The sequence below is a fragment of the Volvox carteri genome (genome assembly GCF_000143455.1).
Source record: "Volvox carteri f. nagariensis unplaced genomic scaffold VOLCAscaffold_70, whole genome shotgun sequence".
Lineage (NCBI taxonomy): Eukaryota > Viridiplantae > Chlorophyta > Chlorophyceae > Chlamydomonadales > Volvocaceae > Volvox > Volvox carteri.
In genome coordinates this window covers 542,803-570,446 of record NW_003307613.1, presented here as the reverse complement: position 1 = coordinate 570,446, position 27,644 = coordinate 542,803, and the positions used below count along the sequence as shown (strand labels likewise).

The 27,644-nt window shown below is 56.1% G+C and overlaps 5 protein-coding genes across 5 annotated transcripts; 2 read left to right on the top strand and 3 right to left on the bottom strand.

The window, feature by feature from the left end:
- Window positions 1-886: 886 nt before the first annotated feature.
- Window positions 887-4,935, bottom strand: VOLCADRAFT_98321 (uncharacterized protein; the record flags this gene model as incomplete). Its single annotated transcript, XM_002957172.1, has 10 exons — window positions 887-1,116; window positions 1,466-1,658; window positions 1,711-2,097; window positions 2,430-2,567; window positions 2,599-2,636; window positions 2,972-3,233; window positions 3,558-3,727; window positions 3,886-3,902; window positions 4,104-4,231; window positions 4,534-4,935. 10 exons carry the CDS (start codon window positions 4,933-4,935, stop codon window positions 887-889), a joined length of 1,965 nt encoding a protein of 654 aa, XP_002957218.1.
- A 2,462-nt stretch (window positions 4,936-7,397) lies between these two features.
- tubA1 (alpha tubulin) lies at window positions 7,398-9,762 on the bottom strand. Its single transcript, XM_002957171.1, has 4 exons — window positions 9,219-9,762; window positions 8,780-9,002; window positions 8,301-8,663; window positions 7,398-8,176 (listed from the first exon to the last, which is right to left on the bottom strand). The coding sequence occupies exons 1-4, from the start codon at window positions 9,261-9,263 to the stop codon at window positions 7,452-7,454; spliced, it is 1,356 nt and encodes a 451-aa protein (XP_002957217.1). The 5' UTR covers window positions 9,264-9,762; the 3' UTR covers window positions 7,398-7,451.
- Window positions 9,763-10,388: 626 nt separating this feature from the next.
- On the top strand, window positions 10,389-18,687 carry VOLCADRAFT_121617 (uncharacterized protein; the record flags this gene model as incomplete). Its single annotated transcript, XM_002957214.1, has 17 exons — window positions 10,389-10,563; window positions 11,411-11,761; window positions 12,057-12,226; window positions 12,816-12,985; window positions 13,352-13,716; window positions 14,138-14,166; window positions 14,439-14,585; window positions 14,893-15,054; window positions 15,237-15,371; window positions 15,580-15,673; window positions 15,947-16,036; window positions 16,277-16,377; window positions 16,653-16,753; window positions 16,900-17,002; window positions 17,239-17,439; window positions 17,551-17,613; window positions 18,022-18,687. The coding sequence occupies 17 exons, from the start codon at window positions 10,389-10,391 to the stop codon at window positions 18,685-18,687; spliced, it is 3,123 nt and encodes a 1,040-aa protein (XP_002957260.1).
- A 167-nt stretch (window positions 18,688-18,854) lies between these two features.
- VOLCADRAFT_77525 (uncharacterized protein) lies at window positions 18,855-21,214 on the bottom strand. Its single transcript, XM_002957170.1, has 2 exons — window positions 21,130-21,214; window positions 18,855-20,160 (listed from the first exon to the last, which is right to left on the bottom strand). The coding sequence occupies exon 2, from the start codon at window positions 20,075-20,077 to the stop codon at window positions 19,232-19,234; it is 846 nt and encodes a 281-aa protein (XP_002957216.1). The 5' UTR covers window positions 20,078-20,160; window positions 21,130-21,214; the 3' UTR covers window positions 18,855-19,231.
- A 127-nt stretch (window positions 21,215-21,341) lies between these two features.
- VOLCADRAFT_107597 (uncharacterized protein) lies at window positions 21,342-27,169 on the top strand (the record flags this gene model as incomplete). The annotated part of the gene is made up of 13 exons (XM_002957213.1): window positions 21,342-21,655; window positions 21,980-22,116; window positions 22,575-22,818; window positions 23,041-23,124; window positions 23,358-23,449; window positions 23,556-23,676; window positions 24,147-24,245; window positions 24,366-24,502; window positions 24,932-25,140; window positions 25,341-25,492; window positions 26,149-26,244; window positions 26,753-26,798; window positions 27,069-27,169. The coding sequence occupies exons 1-13, from the start codon at window positions 21,533-21,535 to the stop codon at window positions 27,167-27,169; spliced, it is 1,641 nt and encodes a 546-aa protein (XP_002957259.1). The 5' UTR covers window positions 21,342-21,532.
- Window positions 27,170-27,644: the final 475 nt, after the last annotated feature.

Sequence of the window (27,644 nt, the reverse complement as noted above, 5' to 3'; positions counted from 1 at the left end):
AATGTGCACAGCCAACATAGCAAACTGGACTGTGGTCGGCTGTGCGTATGACGGTACTGTCAATCGAGGGGTGATAATCGTTAGACCGTAGATCATTGGACTCTGATTGTGTTTTGTTCTCCCAGACAAAGCTCGTGCAGTTCCTAACTCATGTTACCTTTGCTCAAACACAACGGAGTTTCCCGCCGTTCACGCATAATAAGTAGTGTCCTAGCCTTGGCACGGAATTATCGACGGCTGTTGGCACGTGCCAACAACCTAACAGTGGGCAGTAGCAATGATGCGAAGTGTGCGCTGTGACATGTCTGTTCCGGCCTGTCCATGACCCGGAACGACATGTAAGGTGCGCCACTGAATGGTTGCGGGGGATCCCATGCCTTGGCCGCTGCAGATGTTGCTCAGCGTCGCAGGTAGAATACATCCTCGGCAATCATACAGAGAAACTTGCCAAGGGAGTTGTGTTCAGTTACGCTGTTGCAACACGCAAGCCCAGGACTAACCGTTGTGGTCTCCAAGTTATCTGGACTGGGAGTCCTGTGTATTTGAACGAATTGAGCTAGCCGCGCCTGTGTCAAACTCTTTACTCCGCCCTGCTCTGCTGATGATGGCTGCACACATGGGAGTCATTCGAGACTTGGCTCCCCTGCGCCGCCGGCACCGAAACACATCTATGGTGAACATGTCTGTCTTTGATGTCATCCCCCTCTCACTTGCTCTGCACATGTGCTGCACTGCAGCTGCCTGCCGTGTAAACACTCAGCAGGTGATGAGGTCCACACGCAAATGCATCATTCCCGCCCCCTGTGTCTTCCTCAACGGCTATAGCTCGTGACTGGATCTGAAAGAAGACCGAAACATACGTGACACGATGGCCCCCACGGTTATCTCACGTGAAACCCTTTGTGAACACGCCCGCCTCATATCCCTTCAGGATCAAGGCCATGGGAAGGTCATACCAAATCCATCTGATGGTCCAAACCTGTTGGCAGCTTCTTATCCTATCGCCCTGGGAGGGAAACGATGCTGCCAATGTGTTGACTGACTCCGCACTGTTTCGCATCAGCTTCCAGCCTCTGCAGAACCGCCACTCGGTGATTTGGGTACGAGAGCTGAAGCCTGTGGCCAATGTATAGGGAAGAAACGGAACGCACAGCACGGGGCAAAGAGTATGATGTGTGCCCGGGGACGAGGGACCCAACAGAAAACAGCAGCCAATCACGAGGCGGGGTGCCAGTCTGTCAGGTGCTGCTGTGCATCGGGACCTCCTCGAGAGGAAGGCTTCATGCCTGGGGAGTTTATGGGGGTATATTTGATAGCCAACACCACACCCTCCTCTCTAGGTGCGGACACAGCGCCCAGGTAGAAGCCCGTAAATGCATAATCCCAGTCAACAAGAGGGCCTGGAGTGAAGGCCTCCAGGCATCACTCCTGGGTTTAGCCAAGCTGAACGCCTGGGTGACCTGACCGCGAGAGCCACGCAGGTAAGGTAGCTCGTCCGCCTGGTGCATTCCATCTGGTGCACTGCCGAACCACTCAACCTGCTCAAATGGCCCTGCGTCACCGGTGCCCTGCGCCATGACCATACTCAAAGGGCTTGTTTTCGATGTTCCTCGTATCTTGCCATGCCGACTCCTTGCAACAGTCCTGATCCCACCGAGCTGCAAAGGGACCGGAGTTCTCAACCCCAGCTGCAGGCCACCTCCCGCCCACCCCAGCCCCTGCACCCACCAAGTGTAACAGCTCCCGCCGTTCCTCCTCCAGCCCCGCCGCCCCAAGTACCACCGCCAATTCGTCCAACCGCGCCAAGTCGGCCCCCTCCACATCTTCAACCCGCGCCGCCGCCCGCCGCACCCAGGCGACCAGCAGCGCAGAGGCGGCTCGCAGCAGCGTCGGTTGATGACGTGATGGTGGCTGCACGCGGCTCAAGCTCGCCACTAACGTTAACAGTGTCTGGGGCCCAACCGGCTGCGACAGCGGGGCCCGCATCACGCCGCCGCCCCCTCCGCTGAAGCTATCAAAGATGCGGACGCCAGCTGTTGTCACGACGCCACTAGGTAGCAGAGAAGCCTCCAGCATGGCGGTCTGCCGGTGCATGGCCTGCAGTGCAGTGGGCAACACACAGTGGGGGCACAGCGGGTAAACATGGACCCTGGAAGAGAAGAAACTTAATTTAATGCAAGCAAGGAGGAATCTCACTAAGCGTGCTAGGATGGGGTTCAGCAGGGCTGCACGTTATGTTGGACAGTTGCGCTGTCCAGCCAATACTTCCCCACGAATTTATGTAATCCCCTGCTCTGGAGCCGACAATCCAATGTGAAGCCTTACCGCGGCTACATGCTATCGTGCCGCTCCACAGCTGTCATTCCACTACACAAACTTCCAGCCTCGGCCCCACCTAACCGCCCAAGTCCCCTCTCCCATACTCCCACCTTGGCCCCCAGTTGCGACATCAAGTCGTATAAATTCTTGTGGCGCGAACCCAGGCCCATATCGCTGCACGCACTCGCCAGCTCCCCCAGTGATATCAAATCGTAGTCGGGTCCTCGGAGGCTGAGGTTTACAGCTAGCTGATCCAGGAGGTCAGCGGATGGGGAGCACCTGGCCCGAGCTAGACAGCGCATGAGCAGGGCCACGTCCTGGGCAGCGGAGTGAGGCAGCGGTGAGACGGTGTGGGGCGTGGGGGCTTACCAGACGGTAGGGGAGAGAGGAGGGAAACGAACTCGAGGCCGGCATCCCGGGGCAGCACGGACAACGTACAATGTGTTGCAACAGGAAAGAATCAGCCAGGTATTGTACAAAAAGCTACTACCTGTTTAGGGCATTGCCTGCCCGCGTGCACAGAGCCTGGTAACCAACTTTGTGAGGGTAATTCGTGTTCCTATGAACTGCACTGGGGGGCATGCATAACTCTTATCCAGTCTCATGTCCCTGTTCTCCCCTGAACCCCAGGCTCTGCTGCCCTCCTGCTTACCGTCCCCAGTTCCCCATTTTACCTGCGGGGCTGCCAGCTTCATCGTGGGCAGGGCCGATGACATGGCCCTGTTAACTAGCAACTTGCTCAGCACATTGACCCGGCCAAAGGCCACCAACATCCGTGCAACGTCGGCTGTGCTGGCATGCCGCATACTGGCCTCCGCAGCTGCGACCGCCGCATTCCACAGCTGCCTCCCACCTGCCCGCAGCAGGGAGAGGTGACGCACCAGCGCTGCCACATTAACCGCTGCGGCCGCGTTCTGCAATCATGATAACAAGGCAGGGAGAATGCATTAGGTGGGCTTCATGCATCCGCCGCTTTCTTACGTGCTTCTAGTTGCCTCAAGAAAGGCCCCAGAAAGCTCCGGCCAAGCCATACAAATTCAGATTTGTGAGTTGCTCATTTCCCGATGCATGGCATAGGTGACGATATTAACACATTGCACATTGGTCCGTTAGTCGCTAGCTCCCACATGCTCCCACAGCTCCCTTTATATACCGCTTCTGCTTTTCAATGCAACCCATAACTGCTTGAGTACTTTATTGGGAGGGAAGGGGTGTCCCAAAATCGCGGGCTGCCGCACCTTCAGGCGCTGCTCACGTATTTCGGCCATCAGCCGGTGTTGTAAAGGCACCAGTAGCTCCCCCGGGGTGTACCGGGCCCGGGCACACACACCCAGGAAAGTGGCCAGCTGAGATATGTCGTATTCCTCCACATTCCTAAGGATGGGAATGCGGTGCCGGTAGTGAGGTTCTGACGCGCACACACCCGTATCAACCGCAGCCTGTTTGCCAGAGAGCAACGGGCAGGTCGTGGGAAGCAAGCTTCCAGAGCACCCCCACACTCTCCCGAATAGCGCCGTGCCGTGCATGTTGCGCGGTGATGGCAGTGACCCCGTCAGCCCGTCTTACCACTGCGGGATAGTGGGCTGCGGCATGGTGGAGCACCAACGACCAGCACACGGAACACACGGGCGCATGCAAGCAGCAGAATGCATAGGTTTTATTCCCGTGCACATTCAACGGTCCGTCGCGATGCCCTGCTTGTACGGTCTGATACGCAGTCCTATGCAATAAATACTCCCCTCCCTTGCTTAGCCCTTTCCCCAACCATTTGCTAAGCCACTCACATGGCGCACTGCTGGCTGAGGTGCTCCAGCAGGTCGTACAGCAGCCGGCGATCGGATGCGCTCAGGGGCCATTCCAGTACGCGGGTAGCCTGCAGGGCCGCCTGGATCACCAGCTCGGGAGCACTACCCTGCGACAGTTTAGAGAGCCAACAACGCCCACAGAGTGCGCCGCGGCAGTTTATCAACTCTTATCTCCAACAGTCAGCTTACCTAGGAAGCTGCAGGGAAACGCGTAATGATACGCAAGGGAGGATAGGAAGGTTACTGCATGGCGTGTATACAATAGCCCAAGCATTTTAAGAAAAAATGTGGTAATATTATTGGGCAACATCATGTGGCAAGAATGGCTGCGGAGTGTGGCGTGTGTACCTGGTGGGGGTTTCCCCAGGAGTTGACCCCCAAACTTTCTCCGATGCCTGGTGTGGCTGACCTTTGGCGGCAGGACCTTCAGCAGCTCCTCAAATGTACAGCAGTTACGGATGTTCTGCAACGCCGCTGCTTGGCTGCGCTGAACTTGCTTAATCCGCCGCGACTCCCACTCGTCGGCCGGGTGAGCCCAGGGGGCATGGAACAAGCGCACAGTCCCACCTAAATATCCGCTCAACCCATGAGAACAGCTATGCGTCGGAAGCTTTGGTGTTGAGGAAGAGTTCCAGTCACTGAAGACGACGTTAAAGCCCGCTTCCGACAGTCGACTTGGTGTTATGGCGCTATGGTAGAAACACAAAACTAGTTTGTAAGGAGTCTCTAGCAATACGCGAGGACGTAGTATGAGGAAATTTTGTATTATACTACTTGAGCAGAGAAGTGAATGAGCCCACATTGGAGCCATATTCAACCAATCCTTTCCTCTCAGACACGAGCTTAGGCATCACACATCATTAAACAGCAGGTGAAACAGCTTAAACCATCGTCGGTATTTGCATTCCGCGGAACATTTTGTAAGTTTGACAACAGGGTTCCAAACTTGTTCCCAATTGCTATTTATTTTGGTGTGGGATTACCTCGCGAGCGAACTTACTATATCGCAATGGCCTCTTTGTTCTTATCCCTCATCGGATCCCTTATCGGATAAGCCGCGTACTTAATTGCTATTCGCATTCCATATGATAGGGAGACTATTATGGGGACGATTAGACGATTATGGACACAATCGGTCATCAGTGGTTGCTGGAGGTTGGCAGTCCAACGAACCGAATATCAGGCGCCTCCGGCGGACTTGCATCAGTACTGTTCGCTCAAAAGCTCGGCAATTTCATATCAACACAAATCTCGCTTTAACACATCCTTGCAAAACTTGCTTTAACTCATGTGGAAAAGCAGAATGGCAATCTATCGTAGATGGCCTGCTTAGAGAAGATAGAACGCTCCCGAAGATTATAAACTCACAGCCTCCGTTAAGCTGTTGCTGAGGAGCGGGAATCCGGTGGCAGCGACTCGAGCAAAAAAAGGGGGTGTTGTAGAACTGGCGGCAGCGGCAATGTGGTGGTGTTAAATAGGGAATAGCAGAGGCGGTGTAGGTATAACCCCGAAGGAAGTTAGGAAACAGGACTAGGAGACGACCAGCATCAATTGCCTTGCCTGACAACTCGCTCAATTGCAGTGGTGCTACTCCCGTTGGTACAGATATCCTACACTGAAGGCGGCATGTGTTGGACTTAGCAGTGTATTAAGCTATTTAGGTCATTACGGTGGAATTTTAAGGCATCTCATTTCGTTTTTCGCTACCTGCCGTGTTGCGTTACAGCCGCCAACCGCCAACCGCCAGCGCCAACCGCCAGCGCAACTTGGTAACAAAACAACCCGGCTGCGAAACCCCGTCCCAACACCAACCCATTGAGAAGTTACACTAGTGGCCGATAGTAATGACAGTTATAGTAATGATAGTAATGACTGTGTTGCACCGTTAACGAATACTAGGACCTCAAGTGCCCCGACACGAGCCGAAGAACCACACGGGCGACCCACCCGAGGCCAGCAGCGACAAAACCAGGGACCGCTACATTGTGGCAACCCCCGGGATTGCTCTGGGTGGGTAGGGGTTACGACGAGGCACAGACAATCAAGTAATGGATGGGTCTAGCGGCCGAACAAGCGGGCATGAAGGAGTTACTCTCCCGCGTTCAGCGAACCGCAAGCTTATGCAGTTTAGACTTTACTGTTGGGCATTGGACGGCGTTATATACCTAGGGAGGAAAGTATGCCCCTGTTGCGGCACTGATAGCCATATTGAAGATAAGCACTTTTTGCCGGACTGTCCGATGTACGAAAAATATCAGATCTGATATGGGTTTCCCACGCTTCGAGGGAGTACAAGTAGGCTTTATCTGTCCCCCGCGGTGTCAGCTGAGGCAAACCAACGTAGACGGGGCATATTTTTCAAAAGTGCTTATCTTCAATATGGCTATCAGTGCCGCAACAGGGGCATACTTTCCTCCCTAGGTATATAACGCCGTCCAATGCCCAACAGTAAAGCCTAAACTGCATAAGCTTGCGGTTCGCTGATCGCGGGAAAGTAACTCCTTCATGCCCGCTTGTTCGGCCGCTAGACCCATCCATTACTTGATTGTCTGTGCCTCGTCGTAACCCCTACCCACCCAGAGCAATCCCGGGGGTTGCCACAATGTAGCGGTCCCTGGTTTTGTCGCTGCTGGCCTCGGGTGGGTCGCCCGTGTGGTTCTTCGGCTCGTGTCGGGGCACTTTAGGTTCTAGTATTCGTTAACGGTGCAACACAGTCATTACTATCATTACTATAATTGTCATTACTATCGGCCACTAGTGTAACTTCTCAATGGGTTGGTGTTGGGACGGGGTTTCGCAGCCGGGTTGTTTTGTTACCAAGTTGCGCTGGCGGTTGGCGCTGGCGGTTGGCGGCTGTAACGCAACACGGCAGGTAGCGAAAAACGAAATGAGATGCCTTAAAATTCCACCGTAATGACCTAAATAGCTTAATACACTGCTAAGTCCAACACATGCCGCCTTCAGTGTAGGATATCTGTACCAACGGGAGTGGCACCACTGCAATTGAGCGAGTTGTTAGGCAAGGCAATTGATGCTAGTCCTGTTCCCTAACTTCCTTCGGGGTTATACCTACACCGCCTCTGCTATTCCCTATTTAACACCACCACATAGTTATTCTATTGCAAAGCTGGCAGGCGCTAGCATTGCTGCGATGAAATGACTCTCGCGTTGAGCTTTTCTAAACATTTCGCAGCTGAAATAGGACTGCTAACACACGAAGCTAGTTATCTGTACTGGCTTCCTGCAGGGTCATTTAACAAATGAGACGTAAACTCATTAGCTCATATTGTTACACAGTTTGTTTCAAGTACGAGGCCCAGTCATCTTCTAGTACTCCTCGCCCTCGCCCTCACCAGCACCCTCGGCGGACTCGGCGCCGACCTCCTCGAAGTCCTTCTCAAGAGCAGCCAAATCCTCGCGGGCCTCGGAGAACTCACCCTCCTCCATACCCTCACCGACGTACCAGTGCACGAAGGCACGCTTGGCGTACATCAAATCAAACTTGTGGTCGAGGCGACTGAAGATCTCGCCGATGGCAGTGCTATTTGAAATCATGCACACTGCGCGCTGCACTTTGGCCAGATCACCACCCGGCACAACGGTAGGCGGCTGGTAGTTGATACCGCACTTGAAGCCGGTTGGGCACCAGTCCACGAATTGGATAGTGCGCTTCGTCTTGATTGTGGCCACAGCGGCGTTCACATCCTTGGGCACCACGTCGCCACGGTACATCAGACAGCAGGCCATGTACTTGCCGTGGCGTGGGTCGCACTTCACCATCATAGATGCTGGCTCAAACGCAGCGTTGGTAATCTCAGCAACCGAGAGCTGCTCATGGTAAGCCTTCTCGGCGGAAATGATAGGAGCGTACGAGCTGAGCATAAAGTGAATGCGAGGGTAGGGCACCAAGTTGGTCTGGAACTCAGTGACATCGACGTTAAGGGCACCATCGAAGCGCAGAGAAGCCGTCAGCGAACTGATGACCTGAGCAATCAGACGGTTCAGGTTGGTGTAGGTCGGGCGCTCGATGTCTAGGCTGCGACGGCAGATATCTGCAGACGGACGAAATAAGAGTAAGTTGTTATTTGACGCTACGTGTGATTGAATGGTCTGATTCAAGCATATAGTGAGCCACCAATTGAGATGTGCACATTTCTATACAAGCGGCGCTCTCACCATAGATGGCCTCATTGTCAAGCATGACGGCAACATCCGTGTGCTCCAGCAGCGAGTGAGTTGAAAGCACGGAGTTGTACGGCTCAACGACAGCCGTCGACACTTGGGGCGACGGGTACACGGTGAAGCCGAGCTTGGACTTCTTGCCGTAGTCGACGGACAGGCGCTCCAGCAGCAGGGAGCCAAGGCCAGAGCCGGTGCCACCACCCACGGCATTGAATACGAGGAAGCCCTGAAGACCGGTACAGTTGTCCGCCAGCTTGCGGATGCGGTCCAGGGCCAGATCCACAATTTCCTTGCCAATGGTGTAGTGGCCGCGCGCGAAGTTGTTGGCGGCATCCTCCTTGCCAGATATCAGTTGCTCTGTTCGCACAACATGGGTAGTACATCATGCATGTCCGTGAGGTGCAGTGAACAGGGAAAAACAGATGATGAAACTCATTACATGCAAGGCACATATGGGTGCGCGCTCTGCTTACCGGGATGGAACAGCTGGCGATAAGTACCAGTGCGGACCTCGTCCACAACAGTTGGCTCAAGGTCCAGGAAAATGCAGCGTGGAACATGCTTGCCAGCACCGGTCTCAGAGAAGAAAGTGTTGAAGGCATCGTCGCCACCGCCAATCGTCTTGTCCGAAGGCATCTGGCCATCCGGCTGGATGCCGTGCTCAAGGCAGTAAAGCTCCCAGCAGGCATTGCCCACCTGCGTACAAAGCCAAGCCGCAGAAGTGAGCGGCATATGCTTAGCAGCAGATCTCTCGGTTGAATGCTATAAAGTTACATGAAGGCAGGGACACTCCCCTAAGTAAATGTACCGAATAGACTTGATTAACAGTGGTAAACGAGGCAACCAGTGGTAAACCGCTCAGCCAACGAAGGGACGCGTCGCGTCTTTGTGAAGGCTTCTTTACCGCCTCACCTGGATGCCGGCCTGGCCGATGTGGATGGAGATGACCTCACGCATGGTTGGAAGATAGGCTTAGGAGACTTGAAAACGAAGGGCTTATAACAGAAGTTCTACCGGCTGGGTTCGCGAGGCGTAATGACCTGCGTCCCAACGAGCTTATATATCAGTAAATGAAAGTTTCGTGTAAAGCTTTGATACCAGCACTGACTGCGCGGCAACATTTTGTACCCGCTCAAGGTCACGACATTGTACAGCAAACGCAAATCTAAGCATGGCACGCAAACTTTTGAATCATCGTACGACTGGAGAAACTCGCGCCTAGCATAGTGGAAGATGTTGATTACCCTCTTTGGAACAGCGTATAATCGCTCTTGACCTTTAAGCTTGCAACGTCGCTTCCAAATGGACAGGCACTCATAACAGGGAAGCTGAGCTGTAAAAAATGTGAAAAATAAGAAAAAGATTATCTCGAATGTGTATTGGTCCGAAAAGCTCTTTTCCCGTGACCCCTCCATCCCCATTCCTGCGTAGGGAGGCCTTGCGCCTTGCCATGGAAGGCATGCATAAGAGACAGGGAAAGCATGTATACGGCATAGCAAATGTATTTTCGTGAATGAATACGGTATTGTCTACCTGTTTTATGTGTGGGTCATCTTATTACGGTTCCCAAGTGACAAACCTATTCCACACACTGCCGAATGCGCGTTTGTAACTTAAGCTTGCGGTTATTACTGTCCATATGGACTTTTTTTGATCTCAAATCCACAATAAAAGGATAGGCTCCGGGCAGCGACGCGATAGCGGTTACGGACCTAAGCAATCAGTGTGCCTAAAGCTCCTCACCCAAAACAGAGGTGGAGCAGGGATCACTTATGGTGCTACATTTACTAATTTTGGCCTACGATCCATCGTGCTCGAACTGAACGTGCAGAGGCGAAATTGACAGTAAACACGCCTCCCGGCAGCTCAGTAATGTTACCGCAACAGTCAATAGGAGGCGCAGGCCCTTCTAATTCTTACGCTGGTGTGAGCAGTCCTGGCGGGTACCCATCCCCGCCCAGCTCGGGGCAGCTGGGCCAGGCTCTGTCATACCAACCCCAGCTGCAGCAGATGCCCCCGCCGCAGCAGATGGTTCCGCCGCAACAATATCCTCAACAGTTCCAGCAGTCGCCACCTGCAGATATGCAGTCGCAGCTCGCGCTACCAACACCTCAACAGGCGGCAGCAGGGCCTGTGACTGCGCTGACTGCGCCCCCTGAGCACCAGCAGCTGCAACACCAGCAAACGGTTCCGGCTGGGGCCGCCGCCTCCCCAATGAAGGGTTTAATGCGCATCTTTGCACGGAAGCAGCCATCAGGTGGGCAAGGTTCTTTGGAAGCTGGAGGAGCCGTTGCACATGGCAAGGGGGAGATTGAGAGGGGGGTTGAGGATCAAAAACTCGTTAGCCAAGGAACAACTGCATACAATTATGCAAGGAGCCCGAGCCCTCAATTGAAGCCAGGCAGTCCAAGGGGCCTGCATGGAATGGACCTCAAAGGCGTGCGTTTGTGTGTGTGACTGGAAGGACATTCTGTCGCCGGAATAGACAATCCTTAAGGATGAGGATTGGTAGTTGCAAGGTTGCAGATTCCGAATCCGTGTCGGCACGCCAGTAATTTATGGAGTGAAGCTTGGACAACCCCCGGCTGGTCAGCGGCCCTGTGCCAGGGTGAAATGCACAGCCCGAGATATGCGCTTGAGAGGGTGCCTGAGGGAGGGTTGGTTGACCATCGAATGGTGACACAACTGTTGACCGATAGTGACTCCCAACCCTGTCATCCAGGTCCCCGGGGGGTACTGGTAAGATATTGACATGGGGGACATTCTGGTAGTCCGACGCATTTCGTTCGCTTCAGCTTCAATGCATTTAGTATGGTGTAAGGTTAAGGCACCGACCGTCCAATTGTCATGTATTCATGATGACCCTGCGCTGTGGCTAAGATTAGGCCGCCATGGTCGCCCGCCGTGACCGCTGCTGCCTTGGGCAAAGCAGGTCATCCCGACACCCATGCAGTCGCTCCCGGTGGGCACTACGGATGACCCCACCGCAGGGATGGCCCCACCTTCCCCCACGGCTGGATGGCAGGAACTGCTCCCCCCCCCCTTAGCACCTAACACCTGCCGCCTACCTAACCCCCCTTCGCTTCCCCTTCTCCTCCTTGCAGACGCCAATGTCACCTCCCCTCCGCAGCAGCAGCAACCCGGTGTCATCTCACCCACTCTGCAGCCCGCTAACAGCGCCACCTCACCCCCCGCCGGCGCGGGTCAGGCCTCGCCAGAGCGCCAGAGCATCCTGGGAATATTCGGCAGCCGAGGCAGTGCCACGTTGGAGCAGCAGCAGCTTCAGCAGCAGCAGGTCAACGAGGCCCAACAGGCCTTGGAGTCGTTGCAGTTGGTTCAGGGGGCCTCCGCACAGCCTCAGCGACCCGGTATCTACCCCCCTGTCCCCGAATCCTCGGTCGGACAGGCGCCGCCGCAACTGGGAGGGGGCATGGTGGGGGGCCTACCAGGCGGAGGTGAGGCAATGTCGGACCGAGGCGACCGAGGCTTGAAAGGACCTTTCTGGGGGCTCGGGGGGTCGCCAGTGGAGGGCGGGCTCACGTATCCGGGGGGTTCTGGGATTTGGTCTTCCCCCAGGCTATTATAAATACGCCACGTTCGCTAGCTACGAGTTAACAGACCACATACAATTTGAATACGGCATGAGCAGCCAGAACCCCAAATGCATCCCCGTTTCTAGTCCTGTTGTTTTCCGCTGTGAACTCCCCGCGCTTCCCGCACCCTGCCACCCACCCCTTTGCGCCCCGGTAGTGCCTGTGATTCCCCCGCCTGGGGGTCTATGCTCCCGGCTCCCTCCACCCGCCGACGAGGTGGCCCGACTGCAGTCCAGTCCGCTGGGTCCCAGCAAGTTCGGCAGCCTCAACACGGTGCCAAGTAGCAGCAGCAGGGGGAGGTCCGCATCGTCACCCGGGGCGGCAGCGGTAGGGAGGGAGGGAGGGAGGAAAGACCGTGAAAGCCATGTCGTGCTGCGAAATGTGTGTTAAATGCGAGAAACCGGAGGGGTTTAGGGGAGCAATTGGATCGGAGGAAACCTCTGTTCCGCCTAGAGATGGCAGACCAAGTCGCCGCCTCCGTGCGCAATGCGCACCGCACAGCTTGCGTCTGAGTGGTAGGCGCAACACATGTTATACATGTAATAATTATATCGATGGAGCTCCCACTTTTTAAGGATGAGGATTTGTTGTTGCAGGTTCGAATCCATTAGCTTGTTAGGTAGTGCAGCTTGATTAGCTCAGTCGGGTCCGAGACCTGCCCCGGCTGGTCAGCGGCCCTGTGCCAGGGTGAAATGCGCAACCCGAGATATGCGCTTGAGAGGGTGCCTGAGAGGGACGGTTTCAGGAGACTGGCAGCACGGACAGGGGCCGCAGGCGTATACCTGCGAGAACAAGATACGGGTGGCCAGTAGAGACTCCCAACCAATTGCTGACCCTTAAATACACCAGCCGGGGTTAATCGTCCTGGAGTAGACTTACTTTGAGATTTTTTACATGAATACGTTTGCTCGTGTAGAAGGCGCCCGCGGTGGACCCCCAGTTCAGCGGCCCTGCACCCCTGGAGGATAAGTACGGTCCGTACCTTCGGTACGGCGGCTACGACCCCGTTACCCGGATCTACTCGGCATCCGTCATGATGGTCATACACCAGTCGCGAAGTCGCTATCCGCCCACACTCAAGTACCGGTAAGGCACGGGAGCAGGGGAGAGAGGCAGAGTATTGAGGGTCCTCCAGTTCCCAGGAGGGCACTTCAGGGTTAGAGTTGGGGGGTTGCGCAATCACCAGAAACCCGTGGCTGCGGACTGTACGTTGATTGTCCCCCCTAGTGCCGTTCGACTGCTCCATCCCTTCACAAGATCGCGGCGAGTTCTCCTTTCTCGGGGCCCTGAACACACCTTGGGCGAGGTGCATGATGTTCACATGACGGCGCCTTGGTGGCGCGAAGGGGGGGGGGCCCTTGGTGAGCTTTGGACGTATCGCATATCGGCAGATGGCCCCGTAGTTCTTCTGTACATGTACCTCAGCCCCCCCTCGCCCGGACCTGCCCACAGCGACACGCGCCGGCAGGGCAGCAGCGAGGAGATTCGCAACCCCCTGCTGCTGTGGTCGTACGCCGGCTACAACTTCTGGCGGTGGGACATGGCCTTCCAGCTGGGGAACGACCCTACAGTGGTGGAGTACTTCGAGGTGTGCAGCGAGGACCACTGGTTCACCCCGCACCCGCGCAACTGCTTCCACCTGCCCTCAGCAAGTCAGAAGTGGCACTGGGGCTTCTACAGCTGCAACGGCTTTCACGACCACAACGACGAGCTCCTCAACGGCGGCATCCAGCCCATGTGGCGGGACGTCATGCACGTGCACACCAGGGACCCGCTTCACGTCATGTTTGGGGGAGGAGATCAGCTCTACTGCGACGGTACGTTGGGGTGGAGCTCCTGGGGACCAAGGAGGGGCCGCGAGTGGAGCTGTAGTGGGGCCCCGGGTGGGGGCCTGTGAGTAAATGGTGGGTTACAGATCACGGGTTGGTGGGTGATGTGCGCTTAATGATAACTCAAACACTGGACTGTCCGATCAAGGCCCTTATCGGGATGTAGTGGGGCATACCGCCGTATATACCATGGCCCGGACAGCGCCAGGCGACCAGGGCGACCACTCCCCTGCCTGCCCAGTAGCACCAGTCAGTTTGTCGGACCGGCAGTTTAGCTGCAGTAACGGCCGTGGACTGCGGAGAAGGACTGTGAGAAGAATGGCTCCTCCAGCGTGCTGCTTCTGTTCTCTTATAACCCGCATAACCCGAGCCCTCCCTCCCGCTCCCCGGCCCTCTGTTCTTTTCGTAGACGTGTGGAAGGTCGACAGCCTGGTGAAGGTGCGTATAGGCTCATGTGTGTGCGAGCGCATCAATGCGTTCTGGCACCTGGAATACACATCTATATGTATGTAATGTATGCTGTATGTCCACATGCGTGCACATGCGGTACGCGCATGCTTGGACCTGATATCGCCCATCCGGTGATCCCCTGCCATGCAAGCCACTGTCCTGTCCTGTCCTGTCCTCATGCCTCGATTTTTCGGATCGCACTGACGGTTGATGGTTGGAACTTGGTGGTTGGGGATTCTCCCGCTCGCTGTCGGACGCAGTGGCTAAGCATCCAGGACAAGCCCAGCCGCAACGCGCACCCGTTCAGTCAGGACATGGTCAACGAGGTGTTTGACTTTTACTTCCGCAACTACACCACACACTTCGGCAAGGAGGTGTTCCGCGATGCGCTGGCGAGCATACCGCAGGTGTGCAGGCGCCGTGGTTGCTTCTGGCTGCTGCTCGTAACCGCGTTTCGTGGTTGCTTTGTGATTGCAGCAAATGAAGCCCTAAAAGTAGAAGAATGGGACACGCGCACATCAGCATCGCGCAAGCCTTGTTTTTGTCACACACAGCGAACACCGGTTGCTCGCATGCTGTTGCACTGAAGCACATTTCTATTCATCGGCTTGTTCTGGAACCTGTTCTTAGCCACTGTGCCCCCTGACAGCTGCACGTTTCCTCTTCCTCCTCTTGCCCCCGCCCCCTTCTCCTGCCCTCTCCTGCCCCTGTCAGGTGATGACCTGGGACGATCATGACATATTTGACGGCTGGGGCTCCTACCCCCCCGAGCTGCAAAAGTGCTCCGTGTTCGCGGGAGTTTACTTTGTGGCCCGCAAGTTCTACCTGCTGTTCCAGTGCCATGCGGCCGAAAACAACTACCGCGAACTCAACAAGGTGCGGCCGCGACGGTCGAGTGCCTTAGCTGTAGCGCTCCCGCTTCTTTCCGCTTTCCGCCGCGCAGCTGTCCCTCCCTTTTCCAAGGCCCCGATCTCTTCATGCTCCCCTCTGAACCAGAATGCTACGCCGTTCCATTTCCACCTCCCATAACTGCTCTCCACCTGGTGGCTGTTGCGCAGGGCTGGGGCCTGACCGGTCTGTCCTGGACGATGATGCTGGGCAACACCACCGCTGTGGTGGGGCTGGACAGCCGGGGTGAGCGAACACGCGAACAGATCATCCGACCAGCCTCCTGGGCTGCCTTCGCCGACCAGGTGTGTGGGTGGGTGACTATCTTGCCTCTGGAGGACTTTGTGCGGGTGGGTGTCTGCGTGGGTGCTCGCTTAGAGCGAATATCGATGACGTCTGAACGCGAAGCTGTATGTCCATGGCTCTCGTCTCGCTGTCGGGTTACACCCCGCCCCTCCGGATACCTCGCCACTCCTGTCATCCCCCTGGTTCATTCCCCCGTTCCCCCCTCAGGTCGTCAAGCTGCCTGCCGGCGTGCGCCACGTGGTGGCGGTGGCCACCGTGCCGCTGGTGTACCCCACCGTGCCGGGGATTGAGGAGGCCATGAGTTGGGTGCTGGGGGCCCGGTTGATTGGGGCAGGAAACGTTGCTGGGGGTCAGGGGATATGACGGAAGTAGCAGGGGAAAGGGGGAGAGGGCCGGACGGGGCTGTCGACAGAGAGAGAAGTTGGGCATGGGGAGGGCTTGGATGGCACTTGGCATTCTTCCCCTCATTGCCTGAGCTATCGCCGGCACAGCGCCACAACGTGCGGCAACTCATCTTCCCCCGACCCAAAGCCGTTCCGCACATCTCGCACGCCCCGCTCCTCCCGCCCGGCAGTGGCGCTGGCCGGCACGGGCCTAATGGTGAGCGCGCTGACGGCCTTCCTTCAGAAGACGGGACTGTCTAGCCAGATTTACAGCCACTTCGGTGAGTCGAGCCGACCCGCGGGTCGTTTCTTGCGCCCTGCAGCAGCTACGACCACATCGCTCGGACCTATGTCCGCGGGATCGCGACTCTGCCCTAACCAATGCGGCAGCAGTAGCAGTAGCAGTAGCAGTGGCTCCCCACAGTCGCCCTGCCCTTCTCCTGCGCACATCACCATTACCGCAACCCCGGCACTCTCTCATCCCCTCCCTCCCCTCCGCCCGGGCCTCCAATCTCGTGCAGGTGAGCCTGAGCTGCTTGACGACCTGTTGGATCACTGGTCAGCTCGGAGCCACGAGATGGAGAAGTACTGCTTCGTGAGGATGATGCAGGACCTGGCCAAGGTACGGAAGGCTAGAGGGGGGTTGGGCGGTAGTGAAAAAACCCCAACTCAAACAATTGGACAGGCGCGCAGGCTCGGGTGGGGGGACAGGCGCGCAGGCTCAGGCGCGCAGGTCTGGATGGGGCGCGAGGGGGAAGGGAAGGAGTGCTGCTATTCCGGGTCTGTCCTGTCTCTTGTGCCGCCACCCAAGTGGCATGCACTATTACGGACGCATACCGTCCTGAACCGAGCCGTTGGTTTTCTCACCGCTCCGCTCCACTCCATCCCCGGGAACAGGCTCGCGGCTTTCGTTTCAGCATCCTCTCCGGCGATGTGCACTGTGCGGGGGTGGCGGCCTTCCAGACCATGCCCAAGATCAACCTCAAGACCGACCACCGGTAGGAGGGGCAGCGGGGAGAGAAGGGCGGAGAAGCATGGGGCCCAGTAGCCTTGCCTGACGACAGGGGCGTGCGGTCGCGGAGAGACCTGGAATGTTCCCTTTGCAACCCCGGTTCCGCCATGGCCCCTGCCCTCCCCACCTCAGACACATGGTCCAGATCATTAGCTCCGCCATCGGCAACGTGCCACCCCCGGATGCGGTCATCAAGACGCTCACAGCCAGCAACAAATCCAAGATGCTTGACGCGGTAGGTGGCTACCTAGGGTGTGGTCCCTTGCGTGCGCGATTTGGGGTAGTGGGGCTCGGCGAGTCTGGGAGCTCGGGGCGCATTAGCGTTTGGTCGGTTCGGGGGTTTGGGCCGCATATAGCTACCGCTGTGTCTCGGTTCGGTTTTGGGAGCCCAGGTTGAGAGCAGCAGAGTACAGCGGGGAGCTCACACAACATGAATCAGGCTGGCTGGCCTTCCGGTGCTCCCCGGTGCAGATGACCCGGGAGAAGATGCGCGGCATATTTGAAAACAACAGCCTGCTCAAGGCGTCACGCAACTGGTGTGACATCCACGAGCGGCCGCTGCTGCAAGGCGCCGCCGCCACCACTGCCGCAATGGCTGGCGGGGTGTCGCGCGGTCCACCGGATGGCTCGCTTTGGTTCCAGTTGCGCGTGGAGCATCCTCTCTACAAAGAGGTGCGGCCGTTTACGTACGACATTGACGTACCAGTGCTGGAGTTGCCGCCGGGCTCGTTCAGCGCTGTGCCTCTTCCGGTGGCGCCGCCGCTGCCACAACCGCTGATGCAGAAATTCCAGGAGGAGCTCGTGGCAGCGGGGGTGGGGCTGGACGCGGCGTTGCCGGTGGAGGCGGTGCAGCAGGGATCAACGTCGAGTGCGCAACGGGGTCAGCAGCCGGGGCAGCAGCCGGCCTCACTGAAGACATTGGCCCCGTCTATACCTGCACCGCCGCAGGCATCAGCTCTGCCACAGGGTTCAGTGCCGTACTCACCACAGGGTTCAGTGCCGTACTCACCACAGGGTTCAGTGCCGTACCCACCACAGGGCTCGGTGCCGTACCCACCACAGGGTTCGATGCCGTACCCACCACAGGGTTCGATGCCGTACTCGCCACAGGGCTCGGTGCCGTACCCGCCACAGGGTTCGGTGCCATACCCGCCACAGGGCTCGATGCCGTACCCGTCACAAGGCTCGGTGCCGTACCCGCCACAGGGTTCGGTGCCGTACCCGCCACAGGGTTCGGTGCCGTACCCACCACAGGGTTCGGTGCCGTATCCACCACAGGGCTCGGTGCCGCAGAACAGCAGCCAACAAGAGTTCGGGCTACAGAGTGACATTGACCAGCAGCAACAGCAGCAGCAGCAACAGCAGTTGCGTGGGTTGCCGCTGGTGCATCCACCGCAGCCGGCAGGGGGTCCGACGGCTGTTCCGGCACCAGGGAGTTACCCAGCGATACCGCCAGTGGGCACAGCAATGGTGACGTCTGGCGGTCTCCATGCAAGCCCGCCGGTGTCGGGTCCTTCACCTTTGTTACCGTCCGGGCAGGTGACCCAGGAGGCACCTAACCCGCAGTCCTTGGCGGAGCCTCCACCGGCCACGTACAGTGGCGTTGCGACAGCAATGCTGCCACAGGGCGCCACGCCCGGGCGCCCGGGCGCCACGCCCAACCCTATGTATGCTCCTATGACAGGTCCAGCGTCCATACCATATGCGTCTCAGCCACAGCCCCAGCAGCCGAGCAACCCTCCTCACATGCAGCAACTGCATCCACAGCAAGGGCAGATGCCATACCAGATGCACTATCAGCCGCAGCAGCTTGGTGCCGCTGCTGCGTTACCATATCCTGCGTACCAGTTGCAGGCATCTGCACCCCCCTATCCACATTCTGGCAACCCGTCATACACGGGCGGAGGCCCTTCATACTGAACGTAGCCAAGGTAATTAATACGTAGGATAAGTGTCGACTTACGGTATGGTTTGATGAATTTCGTAGTGTGGTTTGTAGAAATCTAAACGTTTTTCCAAGTACCTTCCGATGTACTGAGGTGTTTCTAAAATCTTGTGTAACGAAGCTCAATAGTGTTAATATGTATACTCTATCCCTTGTTACATTCATTGAGTAGGCTTTGCAGTCATGTTACATTGGTACCCGTATAACGGTAATTCACCAGAAGTTTATATATTGACAACGTGTGTCTACTTCCCACAATTCCCGCAACAACATTAGAGGCAGAATGCTACTTTCATATAACGATGACGATCAAACGAGTACGCGTAACGAGCCGACCAATTAGCTCAGCTCAATGATTTGGACTTGCATCTGAGATGTTCATAATGCAGCCAAGGAAAAAAATGTCAATTATAATATTGACACAGCAAAAATCCCCAGAAATTTGACGGGCATATTATTATACAAGTCACTGCAGTTGAAAAAAATACAGCGTACATAAGCACAAAGTACAGCACAAGACTAGAGTTTTGAGGCCACCTCCTGCTTAGGAGCGGCTTTAGATGAAAGGCGTTTCATCGCACCCTCCAGAACAGCAATCGTGGAGGGACTGCTCAAATACTTCCAACCATATTCATGCTCCGTGGGATAAAAACCTTCCCACGCCTTGCAGAATTCCTCTCGGAGCAACGCCTTTGTTGCCGCACGTGCGGCAGAAGGCGCTTTGCATGCTTGGCGTGCGGCGACGAGTGCATCCTCGATCAACCTATCAGCCGGCACGACACTATCCACGAGACCTAACTGCTTCGCCTCAGCCGCGGGCACCATCCTCCCAGACAGTAACACGCTCTCCGCGACCTTGGGCCCGATCACCCGGCCCATCAAAAGACCCCAAAACTTGGGGACTGGAATGCCCAGCTGCACCTCGTTTAAGCCCATCACGCCTTCAGGTGTTATGAGACGCACGTCGCTGCACAAGGATATGGCACATCCACCTGCAGGACATGCACCGCGAATCGCAGCTATCGTTACAAGCCGGGATCGATATAAACGCACGAGAAAGGCATTCTGTGTGGTCCAAAATCTTGCGTAGCGCTCAGACGTCGTCTTGGGTGCGTACAGTTCCATCAAATCATTGCCGGCAGAGAACACATCACGCTTTAGGCCCGAAGCGAATATCACAGCGTTGACGGCGGGATTCGTCTCGAGCTCCATCAGGACCTGGTCGAGACGCGCCCACATCGCCAGATCCATGGAGTTCACCGGCTCCTTGGCTACGGTAACCAATGCAATGCCGCCAGGATGCACATCAACATGGACGAAATTGGTCTTCCCAGGAGACTGGCCGAAACTGACAGAAGTTGCCATAGAACTGGGCTCCGCGCTCGCAGGACAGACACTGGGTAGATCTTCGTGTCGAAGCCGATGAGCACACGCTAGGTGGCAAGTCACTGCAGGGGTAGCATTAACCAACGATCAGCAGCAGGTCGAAGAGGAAGAACCGATGTAGATGTATGCAGGGATAGTGTAGGTCGAATCGTGTCAGTTCAGGTCTCCAATTGTTTCCACGCAGGGTGGCTAAGCCAACCCTTCTCGGTAGAACGAAAGTTTTGTAACATCCTTCACGAACATATGGCACAGTGTTGAACCGTGCGCTGATAATTATGCCACATGCCATGGTAATACAGAAGTAGATGTATGCAGGGATAGTGTAGGTCGAATCGTGTCAGTTCAGGTCTCCAATTGTTTCCACGCAGGGTGGCTGAGCCAACCCTTCTCGGTAGAACGAAAGTTTTGTAACATCCTTCACGAACATATGGCACAGTGTTGAACCGTGCGCTGATAATTATGCCACATGCCATGGTTTGCGGCCGCGTTGTGTCAGAACCATAGTTACTCTCATTGGGAGTGGCTGTACCCCCTATGAAGGTGTCCTAAGATATGGTTAAATAAGATCATCAACCACATGCGGCCTTATAACATGAAGACACATGCACAGAAACATTGGCAGAGTCGGAAAGAACGCAGCGTCTGTGTACTTCGATCATGTATAATCTGATCAAGCGTTGGATACAGATTGGTTCGTCATCCTCTCAACAATGTATTAGTTCGCAGGCACTGCTGCTCATGGTCAAGGTATGACTAGAGGCTCATGCTATATCGCGCCAGTGCCCAAGCCCGCGCATTCTTGCACAGAAAGTTAGGACAGCAGAGCATTACTATCCTCAGTTGGTAAGGGGCGGTACAGCGCCATGACAAATGGGCGGCCCGCACGGAGGAAAGACTGAGTTGTCAAAGTCGGTCCTCAGCAAAGCTATTTGTCAGCATCACCGCCGTTAGGCAGCGTAAGGTCTCAAAGATTAAACTGCCATCACAGGACCACATTCCTAGGCTCTATAGAGCAGTTGCATCTCACTTACCAGGACAGAACTTGTCGATGCCGGCGAAGTAGTCTGGGAAAGATGCTGCATAACCAGCTGCTCAGCTTTACATGTAGTACCGCAGTGGAGGGAATAAATAACAAAACAAAGAAGTGGATTATTAAATGCTTTCGGCGGCGCCATGAGGGCCTTGCGATGGACTTCCGAATCCAGGAGCTAGGAAGCCGACAGGTGGCGCGCATAGGCGCAAGGCTACCCGACCGCTAATGTTGAAACCGCAGGAACCTCGTACGCTTGCAAATTCATTACGTTTGCTGTAACGTCTACAACCTATGCTAGAGTCCCGATTTCCATGCTCCGTAACTAACATTTGAAGAAACCTTTTATTGGTCTGTTCTACATTCCGTGGTGCATCGCGAATTCATTTTGTACTTCGAACAGTATGACCTCTGAAGTTAGCTATGGGCAAAGCTCGCGGGGCGCCCTCATTGTATTTGAGGGTGGTGACAGGTGTGGCAAAACAACACAATGCAGAAAGCTCGTGGAGCGGCTAAGGAGCCAAGGGGTAAGCTCATAACTTTAACCGTACAATGATCCTCTGGCACCCGCGGCGTGTTACCTGTGAGCACATGCTGCCGTGTCCAAAAGCCACAAGCTCCTGTTTTCCCCTATGTACGTCATCGAGCTTCTTCATTGGGCCGACACATCCAAGCAGACTGAATTGCCTGGCTGCCTTTCCACATAGCGTCCGACTGCTGCTTACACGGGTTTAGCTCATTTGGAGCCCAGGGAGCCGGCTGTGGCTGGGACAGTGGGACTGGAGGATTCGTCCCGTGTGTTTAGTCCCCACCATCCTGTGTTCACGCCCGATGAATGGCCGCCCTGCCAGGTGGACGCGGTGATGTGGCGCTTTCCAGATCGCTCCACCTCCATTGGCCAGGCCATCAACGCCTACCTGGTGGAGCAGTCGCACATGGACGATGCAGTCGCCCACCTGCTCTTTGCCGCCAACCGAATGGAGAAAAGGTGGGGAGAGGGAAACCACTATCCTGAGGGACCAGCTGCCGTTTGCCGATGGGGCAGTCATCGTGTTGGGAAGGGCCTTATCACGGAGGGGCTTGTTCCGCATCCCGGTTGTGGGTAGCTTGAAGGAGTTGACGACGAGGGCCATGTGGTAAGTTACTGAAAATCGCAGGAGCAGGCGGCAGGCCCATAGCATGGCTAAGAAGTGACTTAAGGAAGAGCGTTACACTGCGGGTCTGTCGCTAAGCGGGCCCGTCGAAAAGCGCGCTCAAGGACGGCTCTTCTTGTATCCTTCAAGACTTGACACTAGTGTCAGCGGCGTATTGTATTGGCAGGGCTCCCCTGCGGATTCATGCGGAGAATATGTGTGGCGTGCTCTGAGCTTGGCACACCCCGCAACGCCCGCACACAGCATAGAGGTCTGGTTTGAATAAGCTTTCCCTGTACGCCGCCGTCCAAAGGGAAGAGATGCTGCGGCTTCTGTCCGGCCGCACGACGTTGGTTGTGGACCGTTACAGCTACAGCGGTGTGGCGTACACCGCAGCCAAGGGCGTACCGCACCTGTCCATGGACTACTGCCGAGCGGTGGAGGTGGGCCTGCCGGCGGCTGATCTGGTGATTTTCATGGACATGACGGCCGAAGCGACAGCGGCGCGAGGAGGGTACGGTCAAGAGAGGTACGAGAAGGTGGATTTCCAACAGAAGGTAAGGCGCCCGAGTGTCAGCTAGTTCATGGAGGTGTGGCCGCACTGGGGGACAATAGGATGTGTGCACTTAAGTGCTCATAGCCTTGGCGCGCCCGCTACCATATTGGCCAGTCTTAAGAGACGTGCTACTAAGTGCTGTGCATGTCGTGGCTTTTCATTCATTAGCCGTGGCATGTAGCACATGATTGCTGTGGCTGCGGCGCTGCTGCTGCTGCTGCAGGTAATGAAGGCCTTCGAGGCGCTGCGGGATGAGCGATGGGCTGTCATTGACGCATCTGGCACCATTGACGACATCCACCAAAAGGTCAGCCGGGCGGTCAGTCTGTCAGCAAAGTCCCTCGTTGCAACATTATCATAATCAAGCTGCTCTGTCTGTCCGTCGCTGGTCCGCCAGCTCCCAGGTTTAATGGTCAACCCCGCACGAGTTTGTTTTACGGCAAACAGACTTCCCAAGCTACAGCCATGCAGATACGCAGTAACAAGGCCCCACCAACTCATCCACACTAACTTTGCTTCCAGTGCTTTCCTCTAACTTAGGTAGCGGCTGTGGCGGAGCCGGTGGTGCAACGTGCGCTTGCGGGCAGTGCGCTGGGGCGGCTGTGGGACTACAAGCCCATTGACTTGCCCACGTGAGTTACCCGTGTGAGGTTATCACGGTAACGGCTATTCATGTTGGGATGAGTGTTGGATCAAACATCGCCTGTAGCTATGCTAATGAGGTTGCCCGTTGCGCAGGGTGGTAACAGCTGCGGGCGGTCAACAGAGTAGCTTTCCCGATGAGAAGTCCGCGGCGGCCGCCGGGGAGGCGGATGCAGTCGCCGACGTGTTCATTGGAGAGGCAGAGAAAATGCAGCAGGTAGCTGTGCTGCCGGAAGCCGCTCGAGTAACGGCTTAGGGCTAGGGGCGATGGCGATACTGTGGCTGAAGGGCGGCGCAAGGAGACGGGTGTGGTTTATGACGTGCGCATGGGGTAGCGACGATCTTTGATTACGGTTGGAATTCTCTTTGTGTGAGTGACATCGGCGGCATATCGTGCAAATTTAAAGAAAATCAACTGACGTGCGTCTTAGTAACGCTTACGTGCGACGATTGTTGAACCAAATGGCAAAGTATGTCGAGTGCGAAATTAACATCTTCAATGCAAATCAAAGCTTATGATTTCCTTATACTGTAACCCTGTAGTTGCGGGCCTTGACAAGGAGGATGTCGGCATTGGGCGCTGTAAGAACTTGGCCATTGTTATCCCGGGCACCATTTAGAGAAAGCGCATGTCAAAGCACCCGACTGATGAAATGTAACTACTCAGCTCTTGACGTCAGTGCACAGGTCCGCTCCCGCGGAGCTTTCATTGTTTTTGAGGGCATCGACCGCTGTGGGAAGAGCACACAGAGCAACTTGCTTGTGGATCACCTCAGGAGACGCGGAGTGAGTTCTATACTTGGTGGTTAGAAAACCCTGACTTGTTCCTGGACCGTGGCGACACTTTTTGCCGCGTGGCTGCAAACTCTGGTGGCATCTGCGGCGCTCACCTCGGTTGTCGGACAGGTTAAGGTGGAGCACTGGTGCTTTCCTGATAGATCGACAAGGATAGGCCAGACAATCAACGATTACCTGCACAACGGGGCTGACCACGACGACACTGCCATCCATCTCCTCTTCACGGCAAATCGTTTTGAAAAGCGGTGAGCAGCCCGCGGCACCACGGGGATTGTCAAGGGGGGCGGTTGAAGGCGTATCACGCGCAATTGCCTTATCATTCGTTAAAGCACGCAAATAGGCCTGGCAACATGTGCGCAGTGCAGCCCTCCTCCCACCCACGTTGTGACACGAGAGCGTTCCACCATGGACCCTCCGGAACCAGTTGGTTGTCTTTCCTGAACGCTCCTTCTTTCCCTTGGAACCTGTCACTCTGCTGCCACCACGTACATCACAGGATATCTCCCTTACCTTGTTCAACCTTAAGCGCCACCAGCACCTCGACCAATGCCATAGACACGACCCAAAACTAAACATTGCACGAATATTGATTAGGGAATCGCTCCGCTTACTGTCAGAAAGGAGATGCTGCGGCTTCTGTCCGGCCACACGACGTTGGTTGTGGACCGTTACAGCTACAGCGGTGTGGCGTACACCGCAGCCAAGGGCGTACCGCACCTGTCCATGGACTACTGCCGAGCGGTGGAGGTGGGGCTGCCGGCGGCTGACCTAGTAATATTCATGGACATGACGGCCGAGGAGGCGGCCGCAAGAGGCGGCTTTGGCGCAGAGCGCTACGAGAAGCTGGAGTTTCAACGCAAGGCAAGCTTGGGGATAGTCACAGGTTCGGGGCTGTTACTCCGCTGTCCATTACAACAGGAGTGTAGCGGCTGCCCCACGTCCAGCTTACCATTTTATTTCTTTTTCGTCTCCTTCCTTTTCGCAGCTCAGTTTACACGTAGGGGGAGAGGGATATGAGCATATGTCATAGATGCAGTAATATGTAGTAATGTCCCCCTAAGCCTCTCCTAACAGCGCATGGAGGTGCTTGGCGCCGCCTGGTCGTAACACCAGCAATTCTTATGCCGCTTTCCTGTCGCCCTACGAAGCAGGTGGCCCAGCAATATGCGGCGCTCAAGGACAGCCACTGGCTCCGATTGGACGCCACCCAGCAACCGGAGTGCCTACAACAGCAGGTGTGTGTGTTTATATGTATGTGCGGGTATGGACATTGGTGTGCAAGGGATATTGTGATCAAGACGCGCTGGACAGGGGGGAGCTAATGGATTTAAAATCCAGACCAGTTCGCGGAAGGGCCGGCGAGCGTTGCTTGGCCGCCTCGCATTGGATGGGCCTCAACATGTAGCTGCATGTTGCATGCTTGCGTTTTAAGCTTGAGATTTCAGTTAGCGTTGCTTCTCAGAAAAGCTGCGAGACCTCCTTCGAATGATGCAGCCGTCGAGGGAACCCGCCGGATACTTGCACCGCATACGGTGCTGTGCTTATCGTAAGGCTCGTACACATTAAGGCATGCTGTGACCTGGATGGAAAGCGGGTATTCACGTTGGCGGTGCCTGCTTCCCGTCAGCTGGTTGGCGACTCTGCCCTACCCGAAGGCTGTGCATAGTCCGTGTGGGCCCCATGAAACACGAGATGTTCCCCCCCCCGCACTTCGCTCGTAGATATTCAGCACACAGTGACATGGCCCGGCATGCGGAGCTTGCGCGTGGTTACGAAACCAGTCAGATCTGCTCCCGGGAGCCACCCCTTTCCTTCACGCCGCCCACTGCCTGCCCTGTCCATGCTGCCCACACTACCGTCTGCCTTGATGGGTGTTGGGGGAAACACGCAGGTGGTTGATGCAGTGCTACCAGTGGTGGAGGGTGCGGCGCGCGGTGCACTGCTGGGCCGGCTGTGGGACTACCAGCCGTTGGAGTTGCCGGTAGCGGTAGGGCAACCTGGGGGTACATAAGGAAGTCCTGCCGGGGGCACAGCGTGAACGAGATCATATACCACATCCCGAGTCTACATCGATATGGGAGGTGGATTTTGGCAGAGGTGACTTCGCAAATCGTAAATCGCGCATCCAGACGGCACAGACATGACTGCAGAGTCACCAGACCATATTGGGTTTTGCTAGCGCAGCCTCTGAAGGTGCCGGGGAGGCGCATGAAGGCGGGGCCCGATGCGTAGGGATGTGGTGGGAATGTAGCAGGTTCTGAACGGACGCGGCAACGTGTTTGCCTGCCTATGTGGATCATGCGGAGTGTGGATATCTAAGGCAGCCCAGATATAGATGATACATTGTTCGCTTATGTTACTCGGTCTCGTTACTCGACGTGTCTGCACGTGGCGGGCTGTGAGCCCTCGACGGCCCAGAGGTGGTGTGTGGGGAGAGAGAGAGGCGCATTGTAAATTGCATCGCTGCCTTGGAAACGTCCCCGCCCTGCTTTTAGGTCTGCTCGGAGAGTTATGGGCTTGGAAAGCCAAGCCTACAGCCGGGTGACGAACACATAATATGTACAGATTATGTACAGATATTGAGCTTCTCGTCCATGCATTGGCTAATGGACAGGCAAGTTCCGTACGCTATGACCACGGCACACACGAAGGTTTTCTCGCCCTCGGAGCCGCACAATCTACCTTGGAAGGTTCGACGGGGAGATATCACGAAGAACGAGGGCGTGGACATGGACGCACTCCCACCGGGAACCTGCTGCAGGTTCATCACATCATCACACAGACTTTCCTCACCTTCGTCCGTGCACGCAGCATCCTCGACCATCGCCATTCACAGGATCTTCAAGGCGACAGTCACTGTATCTCAATCGTTATGGCGCCCGCTGAACAAAGACCACCGGGGTTTTGGCTGATGGGCTCTCCAAGTGTCATCCAGGGCTGCGTGAGGCGCGCAGCAGCCAGCACGCAGCCCATTCAGCCGCATCCGCACCCACCAGGACATCCTTTGGCACTACTAGGCAGCTGACTGCACCAGCTTCCGCAACCCCACCACCACTGGCCCACCACCACCACTGGCAAATTAAAAACCTCAATCATGGCGGGTCTGAGGGTTTTTGCGGGCTGAGGCCCTCTCAGGTCCCATCTAGTCCTATCTAGTCTGGATTGTTCACCCATTCAAGCAGCTTGGTGAAGCAGTTCATCGGAGGCGCGGTCAAGCGGGCCACAGCACCGAAAGAACAGGCCATGGCTGATCTGGGAGAGGGCAAGAGTCCAGAGCAGTCCAGGCGAGCCATCCACGCCGCGGGCTACAACTCTCCTCTGCGCCCCTTTTACGGCTCCCTCCCTCCCTCCCTCCCTCCCGCATTGGAACACCGCCGCGGCCTCATG

What these genes read in the sequence shown, in the direction of transcription:
- VOLCADRAFT_77525 (XM_002957170.1), bottom strand. Translation starts at nt 20,077, where the DNA reads ATGGCAACTTCTGTCAGTTTCGGCCAGTCTCCTGGGAAGACCAATTTC.
- tubA1 (XM_002957171.1), bottom strand. Translation starts at nt 9,263, where the DNA reads ATGCGTGAGGTCATCTCCATCCACATCGGCCAGGCCGGCATCCAG. An exon ending in TCGCCAGCTGTTCCATCCCG is followed by an intron (nt 8,664 to 8,779) that starts GTAAGCAGAGCG and finishes TTGTGCGAACAG; the next exon opens with AGCAACTGATATCTGGCAAG. An exon ending in TGACAATGAGGCCATCTATG is followed by an intron (nt 8,177 to 8,300) that starts GTGAGAGCGCCG and finishes GTCCGTCTGCAG; the next exon opens with ATATCTGCCGTCGCAGCCTA.